This window comes from Equus caballus, chromosome X (genome assembly GCF_041296265.1).
Source record: "Equus caballus isolate H_3958 breed thoroughbred chromosome X, TB-T2T, whole genome shotgun sequence".
NCBI lineage: Eukaryota > Metazoa > Chordata > Mammalia > Perissodactyla > Equidae > Equus > Equus caballus.
In genome coordinates, this window is record NC_091715.1 from 18,793,903 (window position 1) to 18,819,812 (window position 25,910).

General features: G+C 38.7%; 1 protein-coding gene across 1 annotated transcript in view; it reads right to left on the bottom strand.

Annotated features, from left to right (window-relative positions):
* Nucleotides 1–248: 248 nt before the first annotated feature.
* Nucleotides 249–25,910, bottom strand: part of APOO (apolipoprotein O) — a 55,761-nt gene continuing 30,099 nt past the window's right edge. The window contains exons 5-9 of the mRNA XM_014728790.3: nt 25,197–25,292; nt 19,348–19,439; nt 15,953–16,033; nt 3,878–3,943; nt 249–508 (exon numbers count right to left, since the gene is read on the bottom strand). Coding sequence (XP_014584276.1) covers nt 3,908–3,943; nt 15,953–16,033; nt 19,348–19,439; nt 25,197–25,292 — 305 coding nt within the window. The 3' untranslated portion in view covers nt 249–508; nt 3,878–3,907. The remainder of the gene's footprint in view (nt 509–3,877; nt 3,944–15,952; nt 16,034–19,347; nt 19,440–25,196; nt 25,293–25,910) is intronic.

The window sequence follows — 25,910 nt, forward strand, 5'->3', positions numbered from 1 at the left end:
TGTGCTGGCTACTGAAGGAGCATCTCTCAGCTCCAGAGCCATTCTTTTTGACTCGACTCTGCTGTGGGACTTGGACTCTGCAGACTGCCAGCTGATACTGCCCTAAGAAGAGTTATAATGGTTTTCTTTACACCACACACACACACACACACATATACACCCAGAGACACATACCACACATACCCACACATGAGCACTAGCTACACTTAAACCATCACTCAATAATATCAGGAAAAAAGCACGACAACTTTTTTTTTAACTTGGAATTTTAATTATGTACATAAATAGCAACATGAGAACGAGGAGTTCTAAGGCTTGTACATGATCTCTAGGTGAAAGGATTTCAGATTAGTCCATTTGTAGTATGGCATCGCCCAAGATAACAAAGAGGCCTAGTATAGTTCTTCCCGGAGAAGAAAGCTGATTTACTACATTCAGCACTGACTCTCTGCCATTTTTCTGTAGAAATACTGGTTTACTGTATGGAGTTTCCAATGTTTACCTATAACTAAAAGAAAAAAAAAATAAGTAAACTGTGCCAGAAAAAAATCAAAACAACTCTACATTTTGGCATTTTGAAAAGTCTTTAGGTTTAAATAGAGGAACCACATCAAATATTTACATTACCATTATATGACCATGAGGATCATAATGAGCCAGAGAAAACTGTAATTATTCCCATTTTATAGATGGGTAAACTGAAAACCAGAAGTTCTGTGTTTCATCAATACTACATTCAGATTCTCAACTGGCTGTGTATCTGAGCATAATTAAACGGATGGATGAACACACAAAAAATAAATGCCTAAATGGCACAGCACACACCACATCTTTCCCCTTCTGAAAACCAAACAGCCACGTTTCCATCCATCTGCTGGAGGAGAACATGATTATATCATTGTCAGTCTGACGCATACCTTTCCTCACATCATCCCATTATTCTTTTCTGGAATGAAACACACGTCAATCCAAAGACACATCAAAGACACACCAAAGACAAACCGACTCTTCTCCAGATTGTTTTTTACCTAATATTTAATGAATCTACTTAGCAATTAGAGGTTGATAAATATTTTAAAGGCCAGTGACTACTTGCTTGATTTTTTTAATATAAAACCAAAAATTCTTAAATTAAACATATAAACCACTAGCTCACCTTTTCTATCTCAGTTTATTAATCAGTTATGGACTTCTCTAAGAAGTCAATAGATTTACTGCATCGTTAAAAACTATAAACTGGAAACAACCCATATTAATAAAGATTCAACAGATCATGGTAGTCTATGCTAGGAAATTATTAAGCAACTAGAGGAGGAATGAGACAGATGTATAAGTACCGACAGGGACAGATGTACACAATATATTAAGTGAAAAAAAGCAAGTTCACTCATTCATTCAACACAGGTAAACCTAGCACTCTCTATGAAGTATTCTTACCAAAAAACGGAACCTAAATCTAACTAAGACGTCAGATGCAACTATCAGTTTATGGGAAAAGCAGAGAAGAGAGGAACCAAGAGACAAACAGAACGACACTAAACGTGGGACTCAGCCACAGCCAGAACACGGGAAATTCTAAAGGACAAATAAGCCCAGTTTTTCAACAAATAAACGGCAAGGGAAAAATGAGGGAGAAGGAAGTATTACAGTTTAAATGGGACTTAAGAGACGTATCAGTCAAACACAACGGGCAGATCTTGTTTGGATCCTGATTCAAACAAACCAACTGTAAAAAGTTATTAATGAGACAATCAGGGAAATCTGCATACTGTCTGGATATAAGATGATATGAAGGAATTAGTGTTAATTTCTTTAGGTGTGATAATAAAATCACGAGATGTACCCTCATGGAGCTTTCAGTGTACTTGCAAAACAATACGAGGAATATGATCTCATTCTGTCAGAAAACCAAAAGCATGTACAGACACATATGTGTGTGGGGGAGTGTACCCCCCCCCAACACCACCCACATTTACATATAGAGAAAAAGTTTGGAATGATATACCAAACTATTAACAGAAATTACCTCTGGGGAAGTAACAGAGCACAAAACAAGCTTTAAAAATATTCATCTAAAAAAATTTCTTCACAACAAATATACATCAGTTTTGTAATAAAAAACTACATCTCCAATAAAGATCTAAAAGAAAGAAAGGATGAAATCAAGGTTGTATATACAGTAAGCTGAACTCTGGCCAAGAATATTTTTGAAAAATCAAATGCGTATTTATATAGTTTCCCTTTATTCCATGTCTCATTGTCCCTGTAGAGGAATATAACCATATTCAATGTAAAGTCTCTGGAAAACACGTGTGGCTTCCTGGCTGCTCATCCTCTTGTCCCTCTTCTAATAATACTTCCAGTGCACATCTGGCTCCACTCTCCAGAGATGCTGATTCTGGGTAGGGCCTAAGCCTCTGCCTTTTAACAAGCTCCCCAGGTAATTTTTTTGTACAATAAAATTTGAGAACTACTGACTTGGAGTTTCCACATGAAGGGCTGTAATGTGAAAGAGGATCTGGATTTGTTTTCTGTGACCCTTAAGGCAGGATTCGGACCATAACATAGGAGTTCTAAGGAAACATATTTTTGCTTAGTATAAGAAACAGCTTCCTAAAAAGGAGAACTCCCCAAAGATGGCTGCCCTGTGGGGTGAATTTCCTATTAGTGGAGTGAAAAGTGGGAACACACAGGGCTACAGGGGATTTATGCTTGAGGCTGGGGGTTGGGCCAGATGACCCCTCTCAAATTCTAAGACTTTCTGGGTCTCTAAAAATATGGAGACAGCTTGAGAAAGAAAAACCTCAAATCCACAGCTTTCAGGAATTTTAAATAGCAGCCATGATTCACAATAAATGTAACACTAATTTTTAAAAAAATTTTTATTATAAAAGAAAATTCATATTTATTGCAGAAAAATTTAAAATATAGAAAGTTATACATAAGAAAAAATATAAAAACCATCCTAAATCCTACTATCCCAAGATATACACTTAAATTTTTTGTTGTATTTCCTGGTCTTTATTCCCTCTAAAAATCTATCATACTACCCTTTGTTTTTCCACTTAACAATAACTGTGTACATGTTTCCAAGCAATTAAATATTACTGAAACATAATAAAACATTCCTCTTTATGGCTATACCATAATTAAGCTATTTTCCTGTAATTGAATATTTAGATTATTTCCAAATTCAATATAATTACAAGGAAATCACAAGTGCTATTATACAATTTTTAATATCTACATAAACTAATATTAATACAATGGTGTTTTGTACTTAGCAGGTACTCAATGAGTAAATATTGAACACATGAATGAAAATAAATGCTGAATTGAATTTAAGACCAGAAGAAATCACACTGATTTCCTGACTTCATCCATCATCCTAACTTTTTCTAGCCTCAGGTTATTCAATCTTTAAAGAACGAATAATTACATCTATGAATTCTCTGTGTCACTTATGATAATATCTCTATATACTCTTGAGCTTCTCTACAACAGTCATGCATTCAAAAATGTTTATAGAATGACAATTAGATGAATACAAGTGTGCTTACTATCATGAAGTGTTGTTTGAAAAAAAAATAAACCTAAGGAATAATGGCATTTTTCAACTGTTTGAAATAGTTTTGTAGACAAATACCAAGTGTCGAGTTCTAGGTTATGTAAAAAACCCAGGTACTTCTCAGGAACAAACACAACTGAATAAGTCATGGCCTTTAAGCCCAGAAATTAAAGATGGAAAGAAATATCATCCACACAGAGTTGAAACTGCTATAATTAATTTAATTAATTAAAGACAAGTCATTTCAGCTGGTGCTAACAAGGCTAAAAAAAAAAAAATAAATAACCACAGAGTTTTCTGGTTCTTTACCTGATTAAAACGGGCAGAGCATGAAGTATTCTACTTATTTCCGGGTGAATTCTTCACGTTTCCTGGCTTGTAAAACAAAAAGTAAGAATATTAATATAGTTTGAAAAGAAATAGTGAAACTTCTAAAGAAACAGTGGAACAGCTCAAAGTCCTCGTCTTTAGTATGTGGCTGAATACAAACATTAAATATTATTATAATGCAAAATGACCCATTTCTCAGTAAACTGAAGGAATTACTAGGGCTCCCTGAGGGCTCTGCTGTACAGTGATTTAGGCACAGAGAAGACCAGGAAATAAGGCCCCATTGATCTTTACTACACGGATTTGGCCAAACAGTTGATCCCATAAAAAATCAAATCAATAGTGAAAATATTTCATTATTACTTTATGCCGCTGTCATTGTTAAAGAAGAAAAATTACACCTTCCCGTAGGTGCTCCGCTCTGTGTACCATCCACCATAGGGGCCAAATCACAAAACATGTTTACTCTGAAAGAGGTTGTAATGGAACCACACTCATTCTGCCTGGCTGCCATCTGGGAACATATAATTAGGTCATGTCATCCATGAGAAGTGATGTAGGAAAGTTTCTAGTGGGAAAAGTTCATGTGTTAAATGTTTAAGGTCTTTCTTTCTTTCCTATATCTTTTTAAGACTTTAATTCTGAAAACACATTAGTAAGACCTGATGTATGTCAAGGATCTGAGTTCTCATGTGATGGCAATCTGAAAAACACCAGGCTGCAGTTGAGTGGGCAGTGGGGCTGTGATTCTGTGGTCTAGACTTGGTGAGGGCTCTCCTGGTGGCCTTCTCTCAGAGTTATCCATGGGTGAAGGAGGGGAGAGTGAGAAAGCAGAGCACGTGATTAACTCTGTAATTTCAGAGCATGCTTTCTAGGCAACTTCAGGCTTACCAGAGTGGTTGAGAACTGGTCTCTAAGCATGCTGATCATACATCCTGACTTGCCCAAGTTATACTAGTTTATACCCATTTTCCCAACATAAATAATAGTGCCTCCTTTCACTCTCAAAGAGTCCAAAGATAAACCAATTTACCCTGGTTTGGATGATAAATTATATGGTCCCCTATCTATAGATCACATCCACTTGATGATGTTCTGGGGAACAAGGCCATATGTATTACTGTGGATCATTATACAACACCCAGGTCTACTTGTTGCTCTGAACAGAGCCCTACAGGGATCAGCGCCTATGTGCCTTACTCTCTTCTTCCAGAGCCACTTTCACACACACACACAGCTCCAGAGGCCTTCCTGCTATTGATCTTCCAACTTGCCAAGTTCTTTCCTGGGAAGAGACCTTTGCAAAATGTATCCCTTGACCTAGAGCGGTCAATCCCAATTTTTGCCTGGCTAAATGCTATTCATCCTTTAGATGAAGGCTTTCCCAGGTCCCCTGCCCTTCGATTTCGATGAGAACATTTTATTCACATTCATAGCATCCATGCACTTCCTGATTTGCGTAATTCTTTCATTCATGTTTGAAACCTTCACTGATATATAAGCTTCAGGAGGGCACAATATCCCTAGGATCTTCTAGCATACAGTATTCAAACACTTGTTGAATAAACAAATGGAATGGGGTAGAACCGAGAGATCTGATGAGCATAAAAAAAAAAAAAGTTTGGGTATGTAATTAATGAAGAACAAGAAGAGATAAAAAGAGGCTTATGAAGGTAAGTGAAATAACCATGTCCAAGAACCAGGTCTGTCATAAAGACCATGTGGTTCTCTACCTAGTTAAATCTATTTTAGCTCTGAATTACCTTAACATAATGGTTGCCATGTACTTCTAGTGATATTCTTATATATTCTGCTATCTATACTTGCCAGCATCTCAATCTCAAAAATATAAGACGCTAAATTCATAAGCTTTTTTATCTTTTGGACATTAAGAAAATGAGCATATAAAAACATTCTTGTGGTTGAGGAAAACAACTCTGTTGCTAGGAAATTGTTGTTTGGTTACATATCACTCATAGTATAACAAAACATGACAGTCAAATATCTCACTAAAGAAATATTGAGCCCATCCACCCTATGACATATCAGATCTCTCTTGGCAGAGACCACCATGATCTCAGAAAAAACAACATTCTTCGAAAGGCAGTTTGTGATTTAGCACAAGACAGAAATTAATTTTTTTGCATTTTCAGACAGTTTTATTTAAAATATTTTATAACTCAACCATTCTCCTTATAATGTGATTTTAATACTGATTTTTGTTAGTTCTTTTAGTAATTAATAAGTTTTATTTAACTCAACATATCTAAGATAATATTATTTCAACATATAATTAATATAAAAATCAATCAATATAAAAATAAGATCGTTTACATTCTACCTATTTGTATCATGTCTTCTAAATTTGGCATGAACTTATACTTAGAGTACACCTCAATTCAGACTAACTACATTTCAAGTACTCCATAGCTAGTGGCTGCCATATTGGACTGCACAGAGCTAGAGGAATAAGCTAAAGAGGAATACAATGGTTGGTTTTACGTGTCAACTTGGCTAGGCTATAGTAGAAAATGTATTTTCTTACCATGTCCATGAACATGAATGACAATTTCTATTGGCAAAATTGAAACAGTTGTTTTAATCAAAACATTTATTTCTAATTATAATACACTGTCATGTGAAGGGGATTTCCAGCCAAACCTGTGAGGTATAGCAGCCACTGAAATGTCTGAGCCCCTTACCAGTGGAATTATTTTTATTGATTACTTAACTTCTTCAAAATGCAGTTTCCTCATTTGTAAAACAGGGCTAATAGTAGAACCTGTCTAAAAGACTCTTCATGAGCAGAGTTTAGCACCCAGGGCCAAGCTCACAGCAAGTGCTTAATAAACATTACTGACCTATCCTATGTGGTAGGCCACTTAACTTTGTTGATGAGGAAATAAAAGGTAAGGATAAATGACCTGTTAAAGACCCCAATGAAACACCCATTCACTGGATGTGGTAGGCAGAATAATGGCTCCCAAAAATGTCTGCATCCTAATCTTGGAACCTGTGACTGTGTTACCTTATAGGGCAAACGCGAACTAAGCTGACATTGGAATTAAGGTTGTTATTCAGCAGATCTTACAATAGGGAGATTATTTTGGATTATCTGGGTGAGCCCAATCAAATCACATGGGTTCCTATAGTCTACGAGGCAGGCAGAAGACAGGGTCACAGAAATGGGATGTGAAAAGGACTTGACCTGCCGTGGCTGGCTTAGAAGATGGAGGAAGAAGCGTGTGAGTGAAGGAACGCTGCAACATCTAGAAGCTGGGAACAGCCCTCAGCTAACAGCCAGCAAAACAGGCATTGGGCCTACAACTGTAAGGAACTGAATTCTGTCAGCAACCTGAATGAGCAGGGAACCGATTCTCCCCTGGAGCCTCCAGAAAGGAATGCTGCCCTGCTGATACCTTGATTTAGCAGCAGACTTCTGACCTATGGAGTCTAAGATAATAACTGTGCATTACTTTCAGCCAGTAAATTTATGGCCATTTCTTACAGCAGCAATAGGAAACTAAAACACTGATAGGAAGACTCATAACTAATGGTTATAAGACCAATGGCTCCATTTTCCACCAGAAAATGTTATCTTCTCAGGCAGAAACGAAAATGCACAGTGTCACATGACATCTCTCACGGCTATCATGTGCTAGAGTCTGTCCATTTTATGTGTTTCTCACACGTATAAACTCATTTAATCCTCAAGACAGCCCCATGAGGTACTATCCCCATTTCCCAGAGCAATTTCCCAAGGTTTCAAGGCTTATAATGAGGTGGGGGAGAGTCTGGTCCGCCCACTGTGGAGTCCACTCTCTTGGCCCCCAGGCCACACTGCATCCTGCCTGGTTCACCTTTTCTGATACAACAAGCGTATGCCTTTCGAAAAAGGAGATGATCCTTTGTTTTGGGTTTTTTTTTTTTTTCAGGATTTCTAACTTTTTATTTTGCTAAGTAATGATGCTTAAAAAAAAATCATTGCATAGTACCTTTATTTCTTAGAATTTTAAACAGCGAAAACTAGAAAGGGCACAAATTCAGAACAAATTTAGCTTTATGGAAAATACCACATTGTTCTTATTTTTATTTTATTGTGGTAAGAACACTTAACACGAGGTCTACCCTCCTGACCAACTTTTAAGTGCATGATACAGTATTGTTGACTACAGGGACGATGTTGCACAGCAGATCTCTAGAACTTATTCCTCTTATATAACTGACACTTTATACTCATTGAGTAACAACTCCCCATTGCCCCCGGCAACCACCATTCTACTCTCTGCTTTGGTGAGTTTGATTATTTTAGATACTTCCTATAAGTAGAATCATGCAGTGTTTCTCCTTCTGTGACTGGCTTATTTCAAAGATGATCATTTTTAAATCAAATAACTTACGGCTAAACCTGAGCGTGTTTAGAAAGCTGAGGAATTTAGAATGGGGAAGAGAAAGCAGGGCATATTTACTCAGGGTGGCGGCTGCTGCTTCCCTTTCATTTTCCTGCTGAGCCAGCAAGGGCCTGAACATAACTATTAAAAGCTCAGCTTCAGAAGTTCTGCTCAGTTTTCATGTTAGTAACAGGGTTATATTTCTTTATGCATTTTCCTGCCCTTTAAAGTATTATTAAGATTTCTCTTTTTAGTTATTGTTGGCCTTTAGCAGTCATTCTACAACTCTTTGATAGTAACTTGTTACATTTTTTAAAAACCTAGTAAAAACTATACATGACATTTACTGAGACACACTGCTGTGTTTGGCTAATTACAGGACAACTCCAAAAGAGCCATCTGTGACTCTGGGGCCTGACACCCACACTGATCTCCATCTGTGATACTCAGACCTTGGGCTGGGACTATTCTGAAAGGGTTTCAGATTAGCAATGGATAATCAATAAATAGTTTCATGCTTTTATTAAGCGCCTAGAATCAAAGAATGAAAGCCATATGGAGAAGATCGATAAATCTACTACATTAAGAACTTCTGACCTACCTCAACAAAGAAGAAATATCCTAAATAAACAATCTAACAGCGCATCTAAAGGAACTGGAAAAAGAAGAACAAACAAAGCCCAAAATCAGCAGAAGGAAGGAAATAATAAAAATCAGAGCAGAAATAAACAAAATAGAAACTAAAAAAACAACAGAAAAAATTAATGAAACCAACAGCTGGCTCTTTGAAAAGATAAACAAAATTGACAAACCTTTAGCTAGACTCACAAAGAAAAAAAGAGAGAAGGCTCAAATAAATAAAATCAGAAATGAAAGAGGAGAAATTACAATGGACACCTCAGAAATACAAAAGATAATAAGAAGACTATGAAAAGCTATACGCCAACAAATTGGATAATCTAGAAGAAATGGATAAATTCTTAAATCATAGAACCTTCCAAAACTTAATCAAGAAGTAGAGAATTTTGATAGACCAATCACCAGTAAGGAGATCGAAACAGTAATCAAAAACCTCCCAAAAAATAAAAGTCCAGGACCAGATGGCTTCCCTGGTGAATTCTACCAAACATTCAAAGAAGACTTACTACCTATACTTCTCAACCTGCTCCAAAAAATTGAAGAAGAGGGGAGGCTTCCTAACTCATTCTACGAAGCCAACATTATCCTGATACCAAAACCAGACAAGGACAACACACAAAAAAGAAAATTACAGGCCAATATCACTGATGAACATCAATGCAAAAATCCTCAACAAAATACTAGCAAATTGAATACAACAATACATTAGAAAGATCATACATCATGATCAAGTGGGTTTCATTCCAGGGATGCAGGGATGGTTCAACATCCACAAATCTATCAAAGTGATACACCACATTAACAAAATGAAGAATAAAAATCACAGGATCATCTCCATAGATGCAGAGAAAGCATCTGATAAGATACAGCATCCATTTATGATAAAAACTCTAAATAACATGGGTATAGAAGGAAAATACCTCAACATAATAAAGGCCATATATGACAAACCCACAGCAAATATCATTCTCAATGGAGAAAAACTGGAAGCTATCCCTCTAAGAACAGGAACCAGACAAGGATGCCCACTGTCACCACTCTTATTTAACATAGTATTGGAAGTCCTAGCCAGAGCAATCAGGCAAGAAAAAGAAATAAAAGGGATCCACATTGGAAAAGAAGAAGTGAAACTGTTACTCTTTGCAGATGACATGATTTTATATATAGAAAACCCTAAAGAATCCACTAAAAAACTTTTAGAAATAATAAAGGAATACAGTCAAGTTGTGGGATACAAAATCAACATACAAAAATCGGTTGCATTTCTATACACTAACAACGAAGCAGCAGAAAGAGAAATCAAGAATACAATCCCATTTACAATTACAACAAAAAGAATAAAATATCTAGGAGTAAATTTAACCAAAGAGGTAAAAGATCTGTACATCGAAAACTACAAAACATTGCTGAAAGAAATCAAAGATGACACAAAGAAATGGAAAAATATGCCATGCTCTTGGATTGGAAGAATTAACATCGTTAAAATGTCCATACTTCCTAAAGCAATCTATAGATTCAATGCAATCCCTATCAAGGGTCCAACAACATTTTTCACAGAAATAGAACAAAGAATCCTAAAATTTATATGGAACAACAAAAGACCCCGAATAGCCAAAGGATTCCTGAGAAAAAAGAACAAAGCTGGAGGTATCATACTCCCTGATTTCAAAATATACTGCAAAGCCACAGTAACCAAAACTGCATGGTACTGGCACAAAAACAGACACACACAGAGATGGAACAGAATCGAGAGCCCAGAAATAAACCCACACATTTATGGACAGCTAATATTTGACAAGAGAGCCAAGAGCATACAGTGGAGAAAGGAGAGTCTCTTCAATAATGGTGTTGGGAAAACTGGACAGCCACATGCAAAAGAATGAAAGTAGACCATTCCCTTACACCATGCACAAAAATCAACTCAAAATGGACTAAAGACTTGAATGTAAGACCTGAAACCATGAAACTTCTAGAAGAAAACACAGGCAGTACGCTCTTTGACATCGGTCTTAGCAGCATATTTTCAAGTACCATGTCTGACCGGGCAAAGGAAACAAAAGAAAAAATGAGCAAATGGGACTACATCAAACTAAAAAGCTTCTGCACAGCAAAGGAAACCATCAACAAAAAGAAAAGACAACCTAACAATTGGGAGAAGATATTTGCCAACCATATATCAGTTAAGGGGTTAATATCCAAAATGTACAAAGAACTCATATATCTCAACAACAGAAAAACCAACCCAATAAAAAAATGGTCAAAAGGGGCCGGCCCGGTGGTGCAGCGGTTAAGTGCACATGTTCCGCTTTGGCAGCCTGGGGTTCGCTGGTTCCGATCCTGGGTGTGGACATGGCACCACTTGTCAAGCCATGCCGTGGTAGGCGTCCCACATATAAAGTAGAGGAAGATGGGCACGGATGTTAGCTCAGGGCCATTCTTTCTCAGCGAAAGGAGAAAGATTGGCAGCAGTTAGCTCAGGGCTAATCTTCCTCAAAAAAAAAAAAGTCAGTAGTTTTGGATGGAGAGAGAGGACTGTGATTGGGGTGGGCTACATGGAGGGGTTTCTGGAGCGGCTCGTAAAGTTCTATTTTTTAGCCCTAGATGATGGTTACAAGGGTGATTCCCTTATAATACTTCACTCACCTATAAAAAAATTAATTAATTAAAAAAGTTGAAGGAAAGCACATTATTGGGGCAACCGGGGAAATCTGAATATGAACTGTATATTAGGTAATGTTTATGTAAATAATAAAATGTTAACTTTCTTGAGCATAACGGTACTGTGATTATATCAGCACATGTCCATGTTCTTTGGAAATATATGCTGAATTAGATATGGGTAGAAAGCCCAATAACACCTACAACTAATTCTCAAATGGTTCAGAAAAATAAAATACATGTGTGTGTGAGCACCTGTACATGTGTAAAAAGATGAACAAGGCAAACGCAGCAAAATGTTAATTGGTGAATCTAAGTGAAGGGTATATTCATTCTACTATTCCTGCAGCTGTTCTGTAGTTTTGAAATTTTTTCAAAATGAAAATTGGGGAATAACATAAAACCACATACACATACACACACACACCCCCACACACAATGAAAAACTGTTTTAAAGCCAACAGACTGGCAAAAAAATGGAAACAACCACTCTGGAAAACTAACTGGCATCATCTAGTAAAAGTGATATGCAGACCCTATGAACCAGGAATCTCAGACTAGAAAAACTCTTAATAAACCATGACACATGTACAAAAATGCTCACAGCTGGGTGTGAGCTAATCTACCATAACAACCATATATATATATCACTAATATACAGTAACAACAATATACTGAAAACCACCCAACCCACCATCAACATGAGTATTTTCCCACAAAGAAATATTCTATGGTAATGAAAATGAATAAACTGCAGCCATACATACCCCATAAATACAATGTTAAGGGAACAAAACAAGTTACAAAATAATACATATAGTAAGACTCCATATAGATAAACTCTATATATTTATTTATACATATTGATATATTTATATTATAAAGGCAAAAAACAGGCAAGCTCAACTACAATGGTCTAGAATATATTCATATGTGGTTAAACTAAAAGAAAAACAAGGGAATGAAAACACAAAATTCTGGATAGTGATTCCCTTTGGGTCTCAAGACAAAGGGGCTTACGGAGACCTCGGAAGGTATTGGTAATTTCCTATTTTTTTTTAAAGATTTTTTATTTTTCCTTTTTCTCCCCAAAGCCCCCTGGTACATAGTTGTATATTTCATTGTGGGTCCTTCTACTTGTGGTACGTGGGACGCTACCTCAGCGTGGTTTGATGAGCAGTGCCATGTCCACACCCAGGATTCGAACCAACGAAACACCGGGCCGCCTGCAGCGGAGCACGCGAACTTAACCAGTCGGCCACGGGGCCGGCCCCGGTAATTTCCTATTTTTAAAGGTGGACGGTTGATTGGTATATATGTGGTCATTATATTGTTGGATTTTAAACTGTGTGTGTGTATGAAATATGTTCTTTTATCTCAAAAAAAAACCCCAAACGCTAGACCACACTATGATGACAATATTTCTGGACACATCCATCTTTGCTTCACAGTTCTGACAGAGTTCATTTTTTTTTTGAGGAAGACCAGCCCTAAGCTAACATCTGCTGCCAATCCTCCTCTTTTTTGCTGAGGAAGACTGGCCCTGAGCTAAGATCCATGCCCATCTCCCTCTACTTTCTATGTGGGACACCTACCACAGCACGTCTTGCCAAGTGGTGCCATGTCCGCACCCGGGATCTGAACTGGTGAACCCCAGGGCGCCGAAGTGGAACGTGCACACTTAACCACCGCACCACCGGGCCAGCCCCAACAGAGTTTATTTTAGCTGAAGCACATAAATTCCTCTTAACTGACCAATGACAATGACAGAACTGAAAGACTACCTCATCCAAATTTTACTGGTAGAAGGCTCAGTGCAAACATTTAGAATTAATTCCTAAAAGGGAAAAGGGATGTGGCAGAGCAGAAAAATGCCACAGGCTTATTTAGGGTCTTTGAGAGTAATATAGCTCCATGGGAAATAACATGATTGAGAACTGAGCCATCATTCACACCACTTAAAATTTCAGGGCCCAGGGGCTGGCCCCATTGCTGAGTGGTTAAGTTTGTGCGCTCCGCTTCGGCGGCCCAGGGTTTCGCCGGTTCGGATCCTGGGTGCAGACATGGCACCGCTCATCAGGCCATGCTGAGGCGGCATCCCACATGCCACAACTAGAGGGACCCACAGCTAAAAATATACAACTATGTACCAGGGGGCTTTGGGGAGAAAAAGGTAAAATAAAATCTTTTTAAAAAAAAAATTCAGGGCCCAGTTGTAAACACAATGTCCACAAATTTCTGACTATTTACAACCAACCAAAACCATGTACATCTGTTACATCATTATAGTACAAACAATTTATGAATTAGATTGCACCTAACTGAGACTGGTAATTGAAGCCTGACTTGAAAATCAACTTCCAAACAAGCTAAGAAACAAACAAAAATCTCCTTCATGAAGTGTCCCCCAATTCCCTTTAAAGAGACAGCTCCTGGGCCCAAAAAGATTTCTGTTCCAGGGCAGCTTAAGTCTTTGTTCTCACTAACAAAACAAAAGCAAAAAAAAAATGCTGAAACCCAAAAAATCCAACAAGAAGGGGGTAGGAGAATCCATAAAAAAACAATGGCATTTCACTATCAAATAATTCCTGAAATCTAAGCATATCAGATCCTGAATTAATAGAGACTTCTGCTATTTTTCATTTAAAGTTTGTGCTAAATGTTTAAGTAGTCAACGTCGATTTTATTACCCTCTATTGAGAACAGACAGCTGTCAGGAAAATTATGCTTTGAGAGTAAACAAATGAAAGAACACTAAGTTCTCGATGACTGTGAAGAGGGCAAGGGCATAGAAGACCAGAGAAAGAAATACAGACCAACCATGAGCTAATTAGACATCTTTACTACTTCACTCCCCAAAGACTCACATATAAATTTGAGTAGCTTTAATATCTAATGTTTTCAAATTACCATAAAATGCTGGCCTGTTTAACTTGCATTCCAACCACAGTCCCGTTGCTTCTGCACTGAGCTGAACTCTCACAGGAGAGAAAGCTATTTCCGAGTGAGAGGCTCCGGGCGACCTCCCCACTGGCTTGGTGTGCAGGCGTCTGCCTGACACCACCGTGAGCACTCAGGGGCTCCCAGGGGACGCCCCCCGCCCCCGGCTTTCATGTGCATTGGTCTGCACTGACACCACAGTGAGCACTCAGCTGAGGCTGAGTTTCACTTTCCACATTTCTTTCTAGAGTTGTGTATAGTTTTCCTGACATTCTATTTCCTTTCCCATATAAAATTCAGTGTGGACTTAAGGAATTTTTTAAACAGGAAAGAAAGCTTCCAAAGAAAATGTCAGAGAAATGAAAATAAAACTATGAATGTTTATTCTTTAAAAGGGACTGCCAAAGGGCACTTGATATTAATATAGAATTTCCCACTCAAGAGCTAGTTTAAATAGGCTCGAGAGAAATTAATTCCTTTAGAAACCACCAGTAAAAAATTAAAGATTTCACTGAGAGATTATTTATGTAAATAATGAAGAGGGCTTATAATTTACTCTACACTGCTGCTTCCAAATTCTAGTTCAAAATTCTGGACTTTAATTTTGAAATAGTTATTTATATTTTTTAAAAGAGTATTCCGATTTGAGATGACAGGAGTCAAAATGAACTTCCTTCAATCTATGACGTAGAAGGTGTTACTATAAGAACGCTAATTCTTCCTCAGAGAGCTGTGCCTCTGAGTGCTTGGAGGCCTGATGTCCTGTTCTGTACTTACTCCTCCTTATCAGAGGAAAGAGAGAATGTTCCAGCAAACAGGGGCAGCATCTGGTCAGCTGAGTGGCTGTGAGAGGAGATGAAAGATGATACCACCTTACAATTACACAACCTCCTCCCTCTGTTGCTCATCCACTAATCAGCACGTGGCCTGTAGCTGGTGGCTGCTCCCTAACATGCCATGGCTCACGTCTTTAACTAGGCCAAGAAGGCTAGGGGATGAACAGGTACAGTACTGCTAAAGGAAAGATTGGAGCTTATGATAAGTGAACTAGCAAGAGAAGGAATCTTGGTTATTTGTCTTTTGCCTGGGAGCACAGTATGTTCCCTTTGAAGCCAGTTTTGAGAAAACTTTCAGATAATATGGTACCCTTTGAGCAAATTATAAATATAATACAGTGGAAATTATGGTCTAAGACTGCGGTGGAAGGCATTTTACGGTCACCACTTATTCAGCTCTGCTGATAACAACCAAATGCACAGAAGTTCTATTGCTCCTCCAACAAAGGCCACTAGAGAATCTGAGCTAAAGGTGAAACAAAAAACAGAAAAAGCAAGATCAAGCAACAGTTTTATCAAGAATTTTACAAAACCCTAGAGAAACTACATATTTAAACCAAAAGGAAGATAATGAAAAAGATCTTTCTTACCTTTTGAAAGTTCTCCTTCCACAAATCTTCTACGACTATGTATCCTCGTAAACCCCAGTCATATAATTTCTCCCCACTGACCTTGAAACAAAATATAAAAGATCCATTGCTATTCCATACATGACTGGTAAGGAAGAGAATTTTCCTTTTTCTTGTTTCCAAAAGAACTGTATTAAAGCATATGACAACTACAGACATCTTGGGACACACACATTAAAACTGTGCAACATGAGCAAATAAAAAGATAGTAAGAATGATAGAATAAGAAAAAACAGTTTGGTTGTGTATACTTATTGTTTAAAATAATTTGCCATAAATTACAGGTGCATATTTCAAACTTTCACAATTTCAGGGGAAAAAAATGTAGGAGATCATTGCTGATATGGGAAATTCCTGAAAATCAGACACAGAAAGAAGGCTTCCATCTAGCACATAACAGCCAAGCTGAAAACCAGTCATTCATTTTAGGGGCTTAGGTAAAAAATAGGTGAACCAATGAAGATGCTCTCAGTTTTCCCAGGTCCCCCAAAACATAAAGTCTTCGAGTTTCTACAGCGATTTTGTCTCCTGATCCAAAGTCCTTCCTACAACATCCCGAGAGGGAGGCCCCAGGGTGAGAGAATATTTTGGGGTCAGGGAGCTCACTAACTTAAACTACACTCGTCCACTTTTAGCTAGCTGGCTTTAATTGTTGGAAACATTTTTTTAAAGTATTGAGCTTTCTTTAAAGAATGCTTCCAGTAATTTGCATTTACTGGTTCTACTTACAACAAAGAATGTTGATTACTCTTCCACATGACAGTACTTCAAATTTCTGAAGGCAGTTATTATTCTTTTTAATTTTTTAATAATTTACTATGTAGAGCATTTTAGTTTATAAAGCACTTTCACATGAATTACCTGTATTTTATATAACAACCCAATATAAAGGAATATTCAGAAGCCAAGTGACTTATCTAAGGTCACAGTGCTAGTAAATCCAGTGGTCATTGCAACATGTTGGTTTCTTACAAGTTATATTCTTCCAGTTGTTCCAACTGCTCTTAAAATATGATATGATTCCTTGGACCCATCAGGAGACATATCAACCATTTACCATGTATATGGCACTATTCTCAGTGTTTTAAATTTCTGAGAGGAAAATAACATTCACCATCACTTTAAGGGTTTTCTTACAGTGCTGTTATCCAAACACTACTGAACAAAAACCAGAACGTAAGTGATTAAACGGCTTGTCCAAGGTCAGGGTATTCATTAAAAAAAAAATAGAAACTGTGAAATAGGAACTAAACGACACAAACAATATCAGAAAATCTCTTTCAATCACTAATGTTTTCTTTGTTTTACTGTGGAAAAATTACCATTTTAACCATTTTTAGGTGGCAGTAAGTACATTCACAATCTTCTGCAATCATGACCACTATCCATTTCCAGAACTTTTTCATCATCCCAAACAGATCACTAATGGTTTATATTTAGTGAAAATAAAGTTAGTTTTTTGCTCTGGGTTACTCTAGGTACAAAATAAGAGACAAACTCCTTCCTATTGACTTTAAAAATAAATTAGAATACAACTCAGGTTTGCATCCTATTATCTTGGTTGTGAAAACAAAAGATCTTTTGCAACACATGCTGCGACATATAAGATAAAAAAGACCTCTACTCAGGGGGTGGCCACATATGCTTCTCAATCAGCAGCCAAGCCCACCCTCCCCACCCTATCCATTTACTATTTAAACCATAACAGACTGAGATGATGTTTATTTTTAGCATCTTAGGACAGGCAGACGTGATTCACTATTCCTGAGCTGGGGCTGAAGCAGGCAGAGGAACATTAGCTGTCTGCCTCCAGGACTGCTATAAACAATGTCAAGCCCATGCTAGGAAGATCTTACTGGCATTTGCCACCAAATCCATTAATTTCCCACGGCTGGAGCCACCGGACTCCCACCTACCAATGCAGCACAATCCAGGAATCTAGACTCAATCCTGTCACGAGGACTCAAGGGAGCTCAGTGTCACTCAGTCTGGCTCAGAGCCCACAGAGCCCAATTCTGGTGATAGCATTACTGCTCCTTCTAGAACTGAGTCTCTATGTGATACGGCAGTTCTGGCAACTAGGTCCCTGTCTTCAAAAGCTTTCCAGGACCTCAAAAACAAGAGTCTGGCCAGTTTTAAAGGGACTCTATGTCTACTGTCCCACTAAGTCCAGACACCACTGCCCCGAGGGAATCTAGTCTCCATCAGCGGTTCTCAAACATCATGAGCACTAAAATCCCCTGGAGGGCTTGGTAAAACACAGACTGCTGGCCCTTAATCCTCAGAGTGTCTGAGTCAGTAGGTCTTGTGTTAAGGCCTGAGAATTTGCATTTCTAACAAGATCCCAGGTGATCCTGAGGCTGCTGGTCCAGGGACCACACTTTGAGAACTGCTGATCCAGATGTTAGGGATTGAATTGTGTCCCGCCCCCCAAATTCATATGCTGAAGCCCTAACCCACAATGTGACTGTATTTGGAGACAGGGCCTTTAAAGAGGTAATTAAGATTAAATGAGTTCATAAGGGTGGGGCTCTAATCCAAAACGACTGGTGTCATTATGAGGATGTGCTTGCACAGTGAAAAGGCCATGTGAGGACAGAGCGAGAAGGTAGCCATCTGCAAGCCAATGAGAGAGGCCTCAGGAGAAACCAAACCTGACACCTTCATCTTGGACTTCCAGCCTCCAGAACTGTGAAGAATAAATTTCTGTTGTGTAATAGAAACAGTCCATGTACACAGTCTGTGGTACTTTGTTATACAGCAGCTCAAGGAGACTAATACCTTAGCTTTACCCGTGTTGCCTGCAACTATGTTCTCCAACTTGCCAGGACGCCATCAAGCTGAGGCCTGAGGAGTAAGAAAGCAGCAGCCAACTGAGAGCCCCGAGAAGGGTGCTCCCAAGAGAGGTGACTGCACTTCTCAAAGTTCCCAGCAGGGAAAGCAAGGCTGGTGCCAGGACCAGGGAGAAGGCGTGAGGGCCACAGCACAACCTATGCCTGCAACTCCAAGGAGGAGAGACTGTGACCAGATCCGCCCAAACTGAGAATGATCCACAACTATCAGCTTTGGAATTTGAGTCTCTAGACTTCCACGTAAACATGCAAAAAAAGGCATTTTAAATTTTCTTTGACTAATATTCAAATGAGCATGAATTCTCTGAATACTGACATGATTGGAAGGAGGGCCAGAACTGAGGTCCATAGTGGAGAAAAATACTTACGTTTGTTGTAGTTCATCTATACACGCAAACAAATTTTAGTCTGGTGTTATAAAAACTGCAAGAAAAAATTAAGCAGTAAACTCATACATACATAAGCAAGAACAAGGGACATTCTAGTTTATTGGGTCTAACTTACCTGGACAAATACAATGGCTTGTTGTGGATAATAAAGAGAGGCAGCTAATCCCATGAAACCAGGTGGGTACACCAGCTTCTTTATTTTTGAACCTATTAAACAAAAGGTTGTGGACACCATCAGATGATTCATTATCTTCACCATCACAATTTCCCTTGTACATCTAACACTGAGTAAGACTTCTTTGCTCCTACATCGACAGAGAATGGGCTTAATAATATCATATGCACCAAAAAGGACCACCATATTTTCATAGCTTTAGTGAGATATAATTCACACAACTCATCCATTTAAAGTGTACAATTCAATGGCTTTTAGTATATTCATAGAGGTGTGCAACCATCACCACAATCAATTTTAGAACATTTTCATCACCCCAAAAAGAAACCCCACATCCATTAGCAGTTGCCCCTCAATTCCCCCATTATCCCCAGCCCTAGGAAACCCACCACTAATCTGCTTTCTATCTCTCTGGATTTGCCTACTCAGGACACTTCATATAAATGGAATTATATAATATGTGGTCCTTTGTGATTGGCTTCTTTCCTTAGCAAAATGCTTTCAAGAGAACCACCATTTCTAAGGGAGCTGAAAAAAAGATTGTTTTGAAAATAAAACCACACATTACCACACATTATTTTGGTTTCTAAGGTTTATGTTTTTAAGGTTATGTTTAGTAAACTTGCTTCCTATTTAAATACTGAACACAAGTATTCTTCTCTTCTCCTTTCTAATACTCCATAAAAATAACAGTAAAAGAATAAAATACAGAAAATAAACCCACAATGAAGAGAAAATGTGTAGAGGAGCTACTAGCAGGTAAGAATGTCAACCAATTTTCAGAAAATGGAGAGCGGCTGGAAGCAAGAGGACACACAACCTTTAAATCCTGGGGAGGGGCTGCAGCAGAGCAGGGAGCAGAATGTCCCCAGCAACCCAGAGATGGCAGGGACTGTGGAGGAGGATTAGGCCACCAGGGATAAGGACAGGGACAAATGCAAGTCCTGTGCATGGACTAGGTGATCCTCTCCTTCCTCCAAGCCATCTCCGGGCAAAACTGCCTGTGGCCAAGCAGTCTCTCCCGGCCAAATTTTAAAAAGGGGGGCAGGGTATCTCCAAAGAAATGCCAGGGATTTCTTGCTGAGAATCAACAGAGCTTGCGTGTGAGCGCGCACAGGTCAGTGCTCAAGAATACAGCCTTCCTCACGTAGGCACTGGGTGTAGGCACCTCCCATATAACGTCAGTTCCTGTCCAGCTCACCCTGAGGTAGAAGTTGCCTGCCAGCAAGCCCAGTCTGGGCACAAAAATTTCTTATTAGCATTTCAATCGCTTTGTTCTTAAACATGATTGGACAGCCAAGGATCACTAGTCGTTTAAAGAAAGCCTGAAACATAAAAGAGAAAGATCAAGACAAGCAAGAAGTAAAAAATGACCCCATAGGAAACAGAAGAACTTAAAAAGACAACTAAACCTGTTATTAAGTATCATTGAATCAATTCAAGACGCTACTACATTAAAAGAAAAAAAGAGTTCCATGAAGAAGGAATGTTCAGAGAACAAAAGAAAGAGTTCTTGGAAATGATCGAAGTAAAAAAATTCAAGAATTCAATAAAATAATCAAGAAAATATAAGAGACATATAGGGTCATCTTAAATGACTCAATCATTAATTAATATGAGTTCAGGAAGGAAAAAGTATGAGTAAATTTTCAAAGAAACACAAGATAGATTATCTTCCTCCAGCTGGAGGCTACAAGCCACCAAAATGCCCAACCAAGGAATGAAAGCATCCATATGTAGTTAGAGATTAAGATTAAGAGACAATCCTCAAAGCTTCTAGGGACAAAAAAATGAATCACTTCAGAAGGAACAAGCATTCAGCCTGGCTATTGACTCTCATATCTTTAACGCCAGATGTTAGAAGACATGACCTTCAAAGTTTTGATGGAAACAAATTCTACACCCAACCAAACTATCACTTGGTATGAAGGCAGAAAGCAATTTTCTGATTTGCAAGGACTTGGAAAGTTTACCTCCAACACAGACTTTTTTTGAAAGTGACTTAAGCATGTAGTTCAACAACAAGGCAGAGCAAACCTAGGAGAAGACTACATGGAACCCAGGAAAAGGGGGTCAAACCCAAGAGAGCATGGAACCACATCCCAAGACAACAGCAGTGCTGAGGCTCAGTTCAGACTGAGAGAGGATGTGGAGCCCCGGAAAAAGGGGCATCAATAGAAAAGAGAGCAGGATGCAGAACTGGGAGAAACCTGAGAACGAGGTTAAGAGAATTGGAAGAGGGTAAAACATGAGAATGCACGTGGACTTGACACGAGAAATAGTCTCCCCTGAGAGAGGCACAGGGTTTTTGACATGGGATGTGTATAGATGCTAGTGCAATGTACGTTACTAATACTTACACAGTCAGAATAATCTAAGTGCCGTTTATGATTTTAAACTTTAAACAGATAAATCCCCAAAGATGGAACCGGGGTTACAGAAGAGAATACAAATGTTACCAACCTAGACTATTAATAAATTAGGGTTTCTCTCCCTGTCTTATTGCCTTGACTGAAAGGATATAACTACTCTAGAAGAGAAAACCCTGTTACACTCCTGGGATCCCACCTGCACACCTGAAGCTCTAAGCAACTGGGCAGCTGACACACATGAGGACCAGGTGAAGAGCAGCAGAACTGCCAGCCAGGCATTTTTCACTCCTCTAGGGAAAGCTGATAAACAGCAGCTCTTGGGCCTCCAGGTTCCAGTGGTTCACACAATGAGCTGGGGGCCCCAGAACTTCAGGAAGGAAACACAACCCCCTGCCTCTGTCCCCATTTTCATGCCCACACCTCCGAAGAAGCCAGTGGTGTCGGCTGTAAGTTATCAGCACTGCCAGAGAGAAACACTGGCTGCCAGTGGTGGGGGAGCCACCAGAAGGCAATAATAGTGGGCAACAATCCCCCGCCACTCTGGAGTGGCCAGGCTGGGCCCACTTCCTCTGAATATCTATTCATTTCTCTTCCAAGAGAGGCGTCTCCTGTCACCACCAAAGTCATGGCCATCCTCATCAACTGAGGCAGCCTACCTTAGCAGATACACTCAAGAAACCCTACCATATGATTCAGCAATCCCTCTTTTGGGTATACACCCAAAGGAAGTGAAATCAGTATCTCAAAGAGCTATCTGCACTCCCACGTTCATTGCAGCATTAATCACAATAGCACAAATTAATCACAAAACACAGAAACAATCTAAGTGTCTGTCAATGGATGAAAGGATAAAGAAATTGTGCTATCTCTATACAATGGAATATTATCCGGCCCTAAAAAAGGAGACCCTTCCATTGCAACAACATGGATGAATCTGGAAGACATTTTGCTAAGTGAAATAAGCCAAACACAGAAAGAAAAAAAAACTGCACAATCTCACTGACACGTGGAATCTAAAAAAGTCAAACACCTAGAAGCAGAAAGTAGAATGGTGATTACCAGGGCTGGGGGAGATGGAGAAATGTTGGTCAAAGGGTGCAAACCTGCAGTTACGTAGGATGAATAAGTCTAGAGATCTAATGGATAGCATGGTGACTATAGTTAATGACATTGTACTGAATACTGGAAATTTACTAAGGGAGTAGACTTCAGGTACTCTCATCACACACCCAAAAAGGTTACTATATGAGAAGATAGGTTAATTAGCTTGACTGTAGTAACCATTTCACTATGTACATGTATATCAAAACATCATGTTGTACACTTTAAATATATACAATTTTTATTAAAAAAATAAAATTAAAAACGTTAGACTGAAAAGAAAGAAAAAAAAAGAAACCCTACCAGAAGGGACCTTCTGAGCCCATCCTGCTGCTGCCAGCATAGAGGACCACCTATCTGGAGGGGCCTGCGACCCATTCCAGCCACTCATAAACCTAGCTACCATCCCACTCATCTTGCTTAGTGACCCCTGTGACGCTGTTCACCTCAGGCCCTTCTACCCCATTACCTATGGGAAAAGACCTGTCGTTGAGCACGTGTACTTTTTTGAAACAGAATTAAGCTTTCAAATTAATACTACCAAGTCCTCCCAGGAAAAGGAAAAAGAGAGAGGAACAAATAAACAAGCAAACAAAAAGAAAGGAATAGGACCCGCAGCAGTGGGTGTCCTCATGCTGCTCTTCTGCTCAGGAGAGCACAGTCCCCAAACCTCCTCAGGATGGTCACCCCAGTGAATGTCCGGGGGATAAACACTCGACAGTGTAGGAACATACACAGGCACACGGGCACACGCAGGGAGTTTTCTGTAGGGCTGCAAGACTCCCTCATGTGCTGCAACCATGGAGGCCGGGGGAGGGGGGAGCTCATCTCACTCGATTCTACATTCCCAGCTCCCTAACAGTAGCCAAGATTCCAACCCCCTGGCCGTGGGATCTTCATAAATTCCAAACTATCTAAATAAGACAGGAATGCTTTTCTGGACAGCTTTGCAGAAACAAGGGTGGAAAAGTTGGTTCAACTATTTCGCAAGTTGATTGGTAAAAATGAACTCTAAATTTAATTTTCATTATTCTGTACAAGATGGGAGGAGGGCACAGGAACTAGGACAGGAGTTCATTCCACAGGCTGGGGGACTGGCACCAGTGCAGCATTTTGCCAGATTCTAAAATAATGGTTAAGGCACGCATAGAAAACATTTTTTAAATTGGAGGAATGGGACCAAATTAGTTTCTATAGTTATCTTTTATGGGGGTCTCATTACAGGGTTCATAAACTTTCTATTTTAGGAATTTTTGTAAAGTCTGAATTTTATAACAAACATTTATTTTACAATCAGTGAAACTTCAAGTAGTTCATAAAAAATTAATCTCATTATAGTGATATATTTTATCATCCTTTATTTCCTATAAATGTTTTGTAATCCAGTAGTGTAATGTAGCAATATTTTTAAGTTGACATTTGTTAGCTTTTAAGTGTTTTAAAAGTTTTGATATCATCACTGACTGAAGCTATGACACATCAAGAAATTAATAAAATCTTTATGAAATCACTGTTCTATTTACTGTGATTAATAGCCCGATCTTAATAGTAAAACATTAAGAAACAGTTTCTCAGGTGTGATAGACTTTGGTTAACAAAAGTTCACTCTGCACCAAAGAGCGACAGTAACTTGATCAAGTAAATGTGCCTATGAAGGATTATTTTATTGTTTTTGTTTTTGCTAAAGAAGATTCACCCTGAGCTAATATCTGTTGCCAATCTTTCTCTTTTTGTATGTGAGCTGCCATGACAGCATGGCCACTGACAGACAAGTGGTGTAGGTCCACGCCCAGGAACCGAACCTGAGCCACTGAAGCAGAGCACACCAAACTTAAACACTAGGTCACTGGGGCTGGCCACTAATTTCTTTTTTTAACCAAGAGTATACAATTTCGGGGCAGGCCTGGTGGTGTAGTGGTTAAGTTTGCGCACTCTGCTTCGGCAGCCTGGGGTCCGCAGGTTCGGATCCCAGGCGTGGACCTAGCGCCGCTCATCAAGTCACGCTGCGGCAGCATCTCACACAAAATAGAGGAAGATTGGCCCAGATGTTAGCTCAGGGCCAATCTTCCTCACCAAAACAAACAAACAAACAAAAAGAGTATACAATTTCTTTCATTTTATTTTTTTAAAATTTCTATATATGCTTAAAATCAAATATACTGGAGAAAACAAGCATATCAATTATATACTAAGAAGGGCATATTCAGGAACCAAGTCATTATTTGGAAAACATAAATGAAAAAAAAGAACCAAATATGTATCTTCTCTCTCCCTTATGAGCTGTTTAAGAAAAAAAACCCACAAAATTTCACCTACCTCTAGCCAAAAGGAGTCCAACAATGCCAGCAAAACCAATAACACCAAGTCTTGGAAAAAATCCAGGAGGTGCATTTTGGAGATATTCATAGCTGTCTACAATAGAATCAGATCGGGAAACAATTCCATAAATTGCTCATTGAAAAACAAAACAAAACAAATCTTACATATAACTCGTGTATATATAGTATCAAATGCTTTTCAAATAATGTATTTTTTGCTTTCTGCTAATACACTTCCTTTCAACACGTTCTTTTTATGTGATGTATAAACATGATTTACTATTCACATAGCAAGTATCCAATTTTCAAACACTTTTGGTCTGACAACCTACTGACAATAATGTTAGCTTACTTTCATATTCCTGAAGACAACAGGTCTAAATCAACTATTTGCAAGGGGAGAAATACAAATACAGGGATCTCTTTCTATCCAAATTTGTTATCCAAACACAGAAATAGAATCGATTTGCATAAACTTTTGGACAGATCTGTTGCTATCTGAAGCTTTGCTGCTTGCTCTGTGAAATTCAGGAACCAGACACATTAAACTCAGGGAAAATAGTCTCCTTTGCCATCTGAACTCATTATTCGAACTCAAGAACAGAATAATTTTGGCTAATAAAGGAAACTCGTAGTACAAGTATATATGGGAAATAATCATTGTTGATAGTGATAAGATAAACCAAAACAAATGCAACACGTGAGCCAGCTG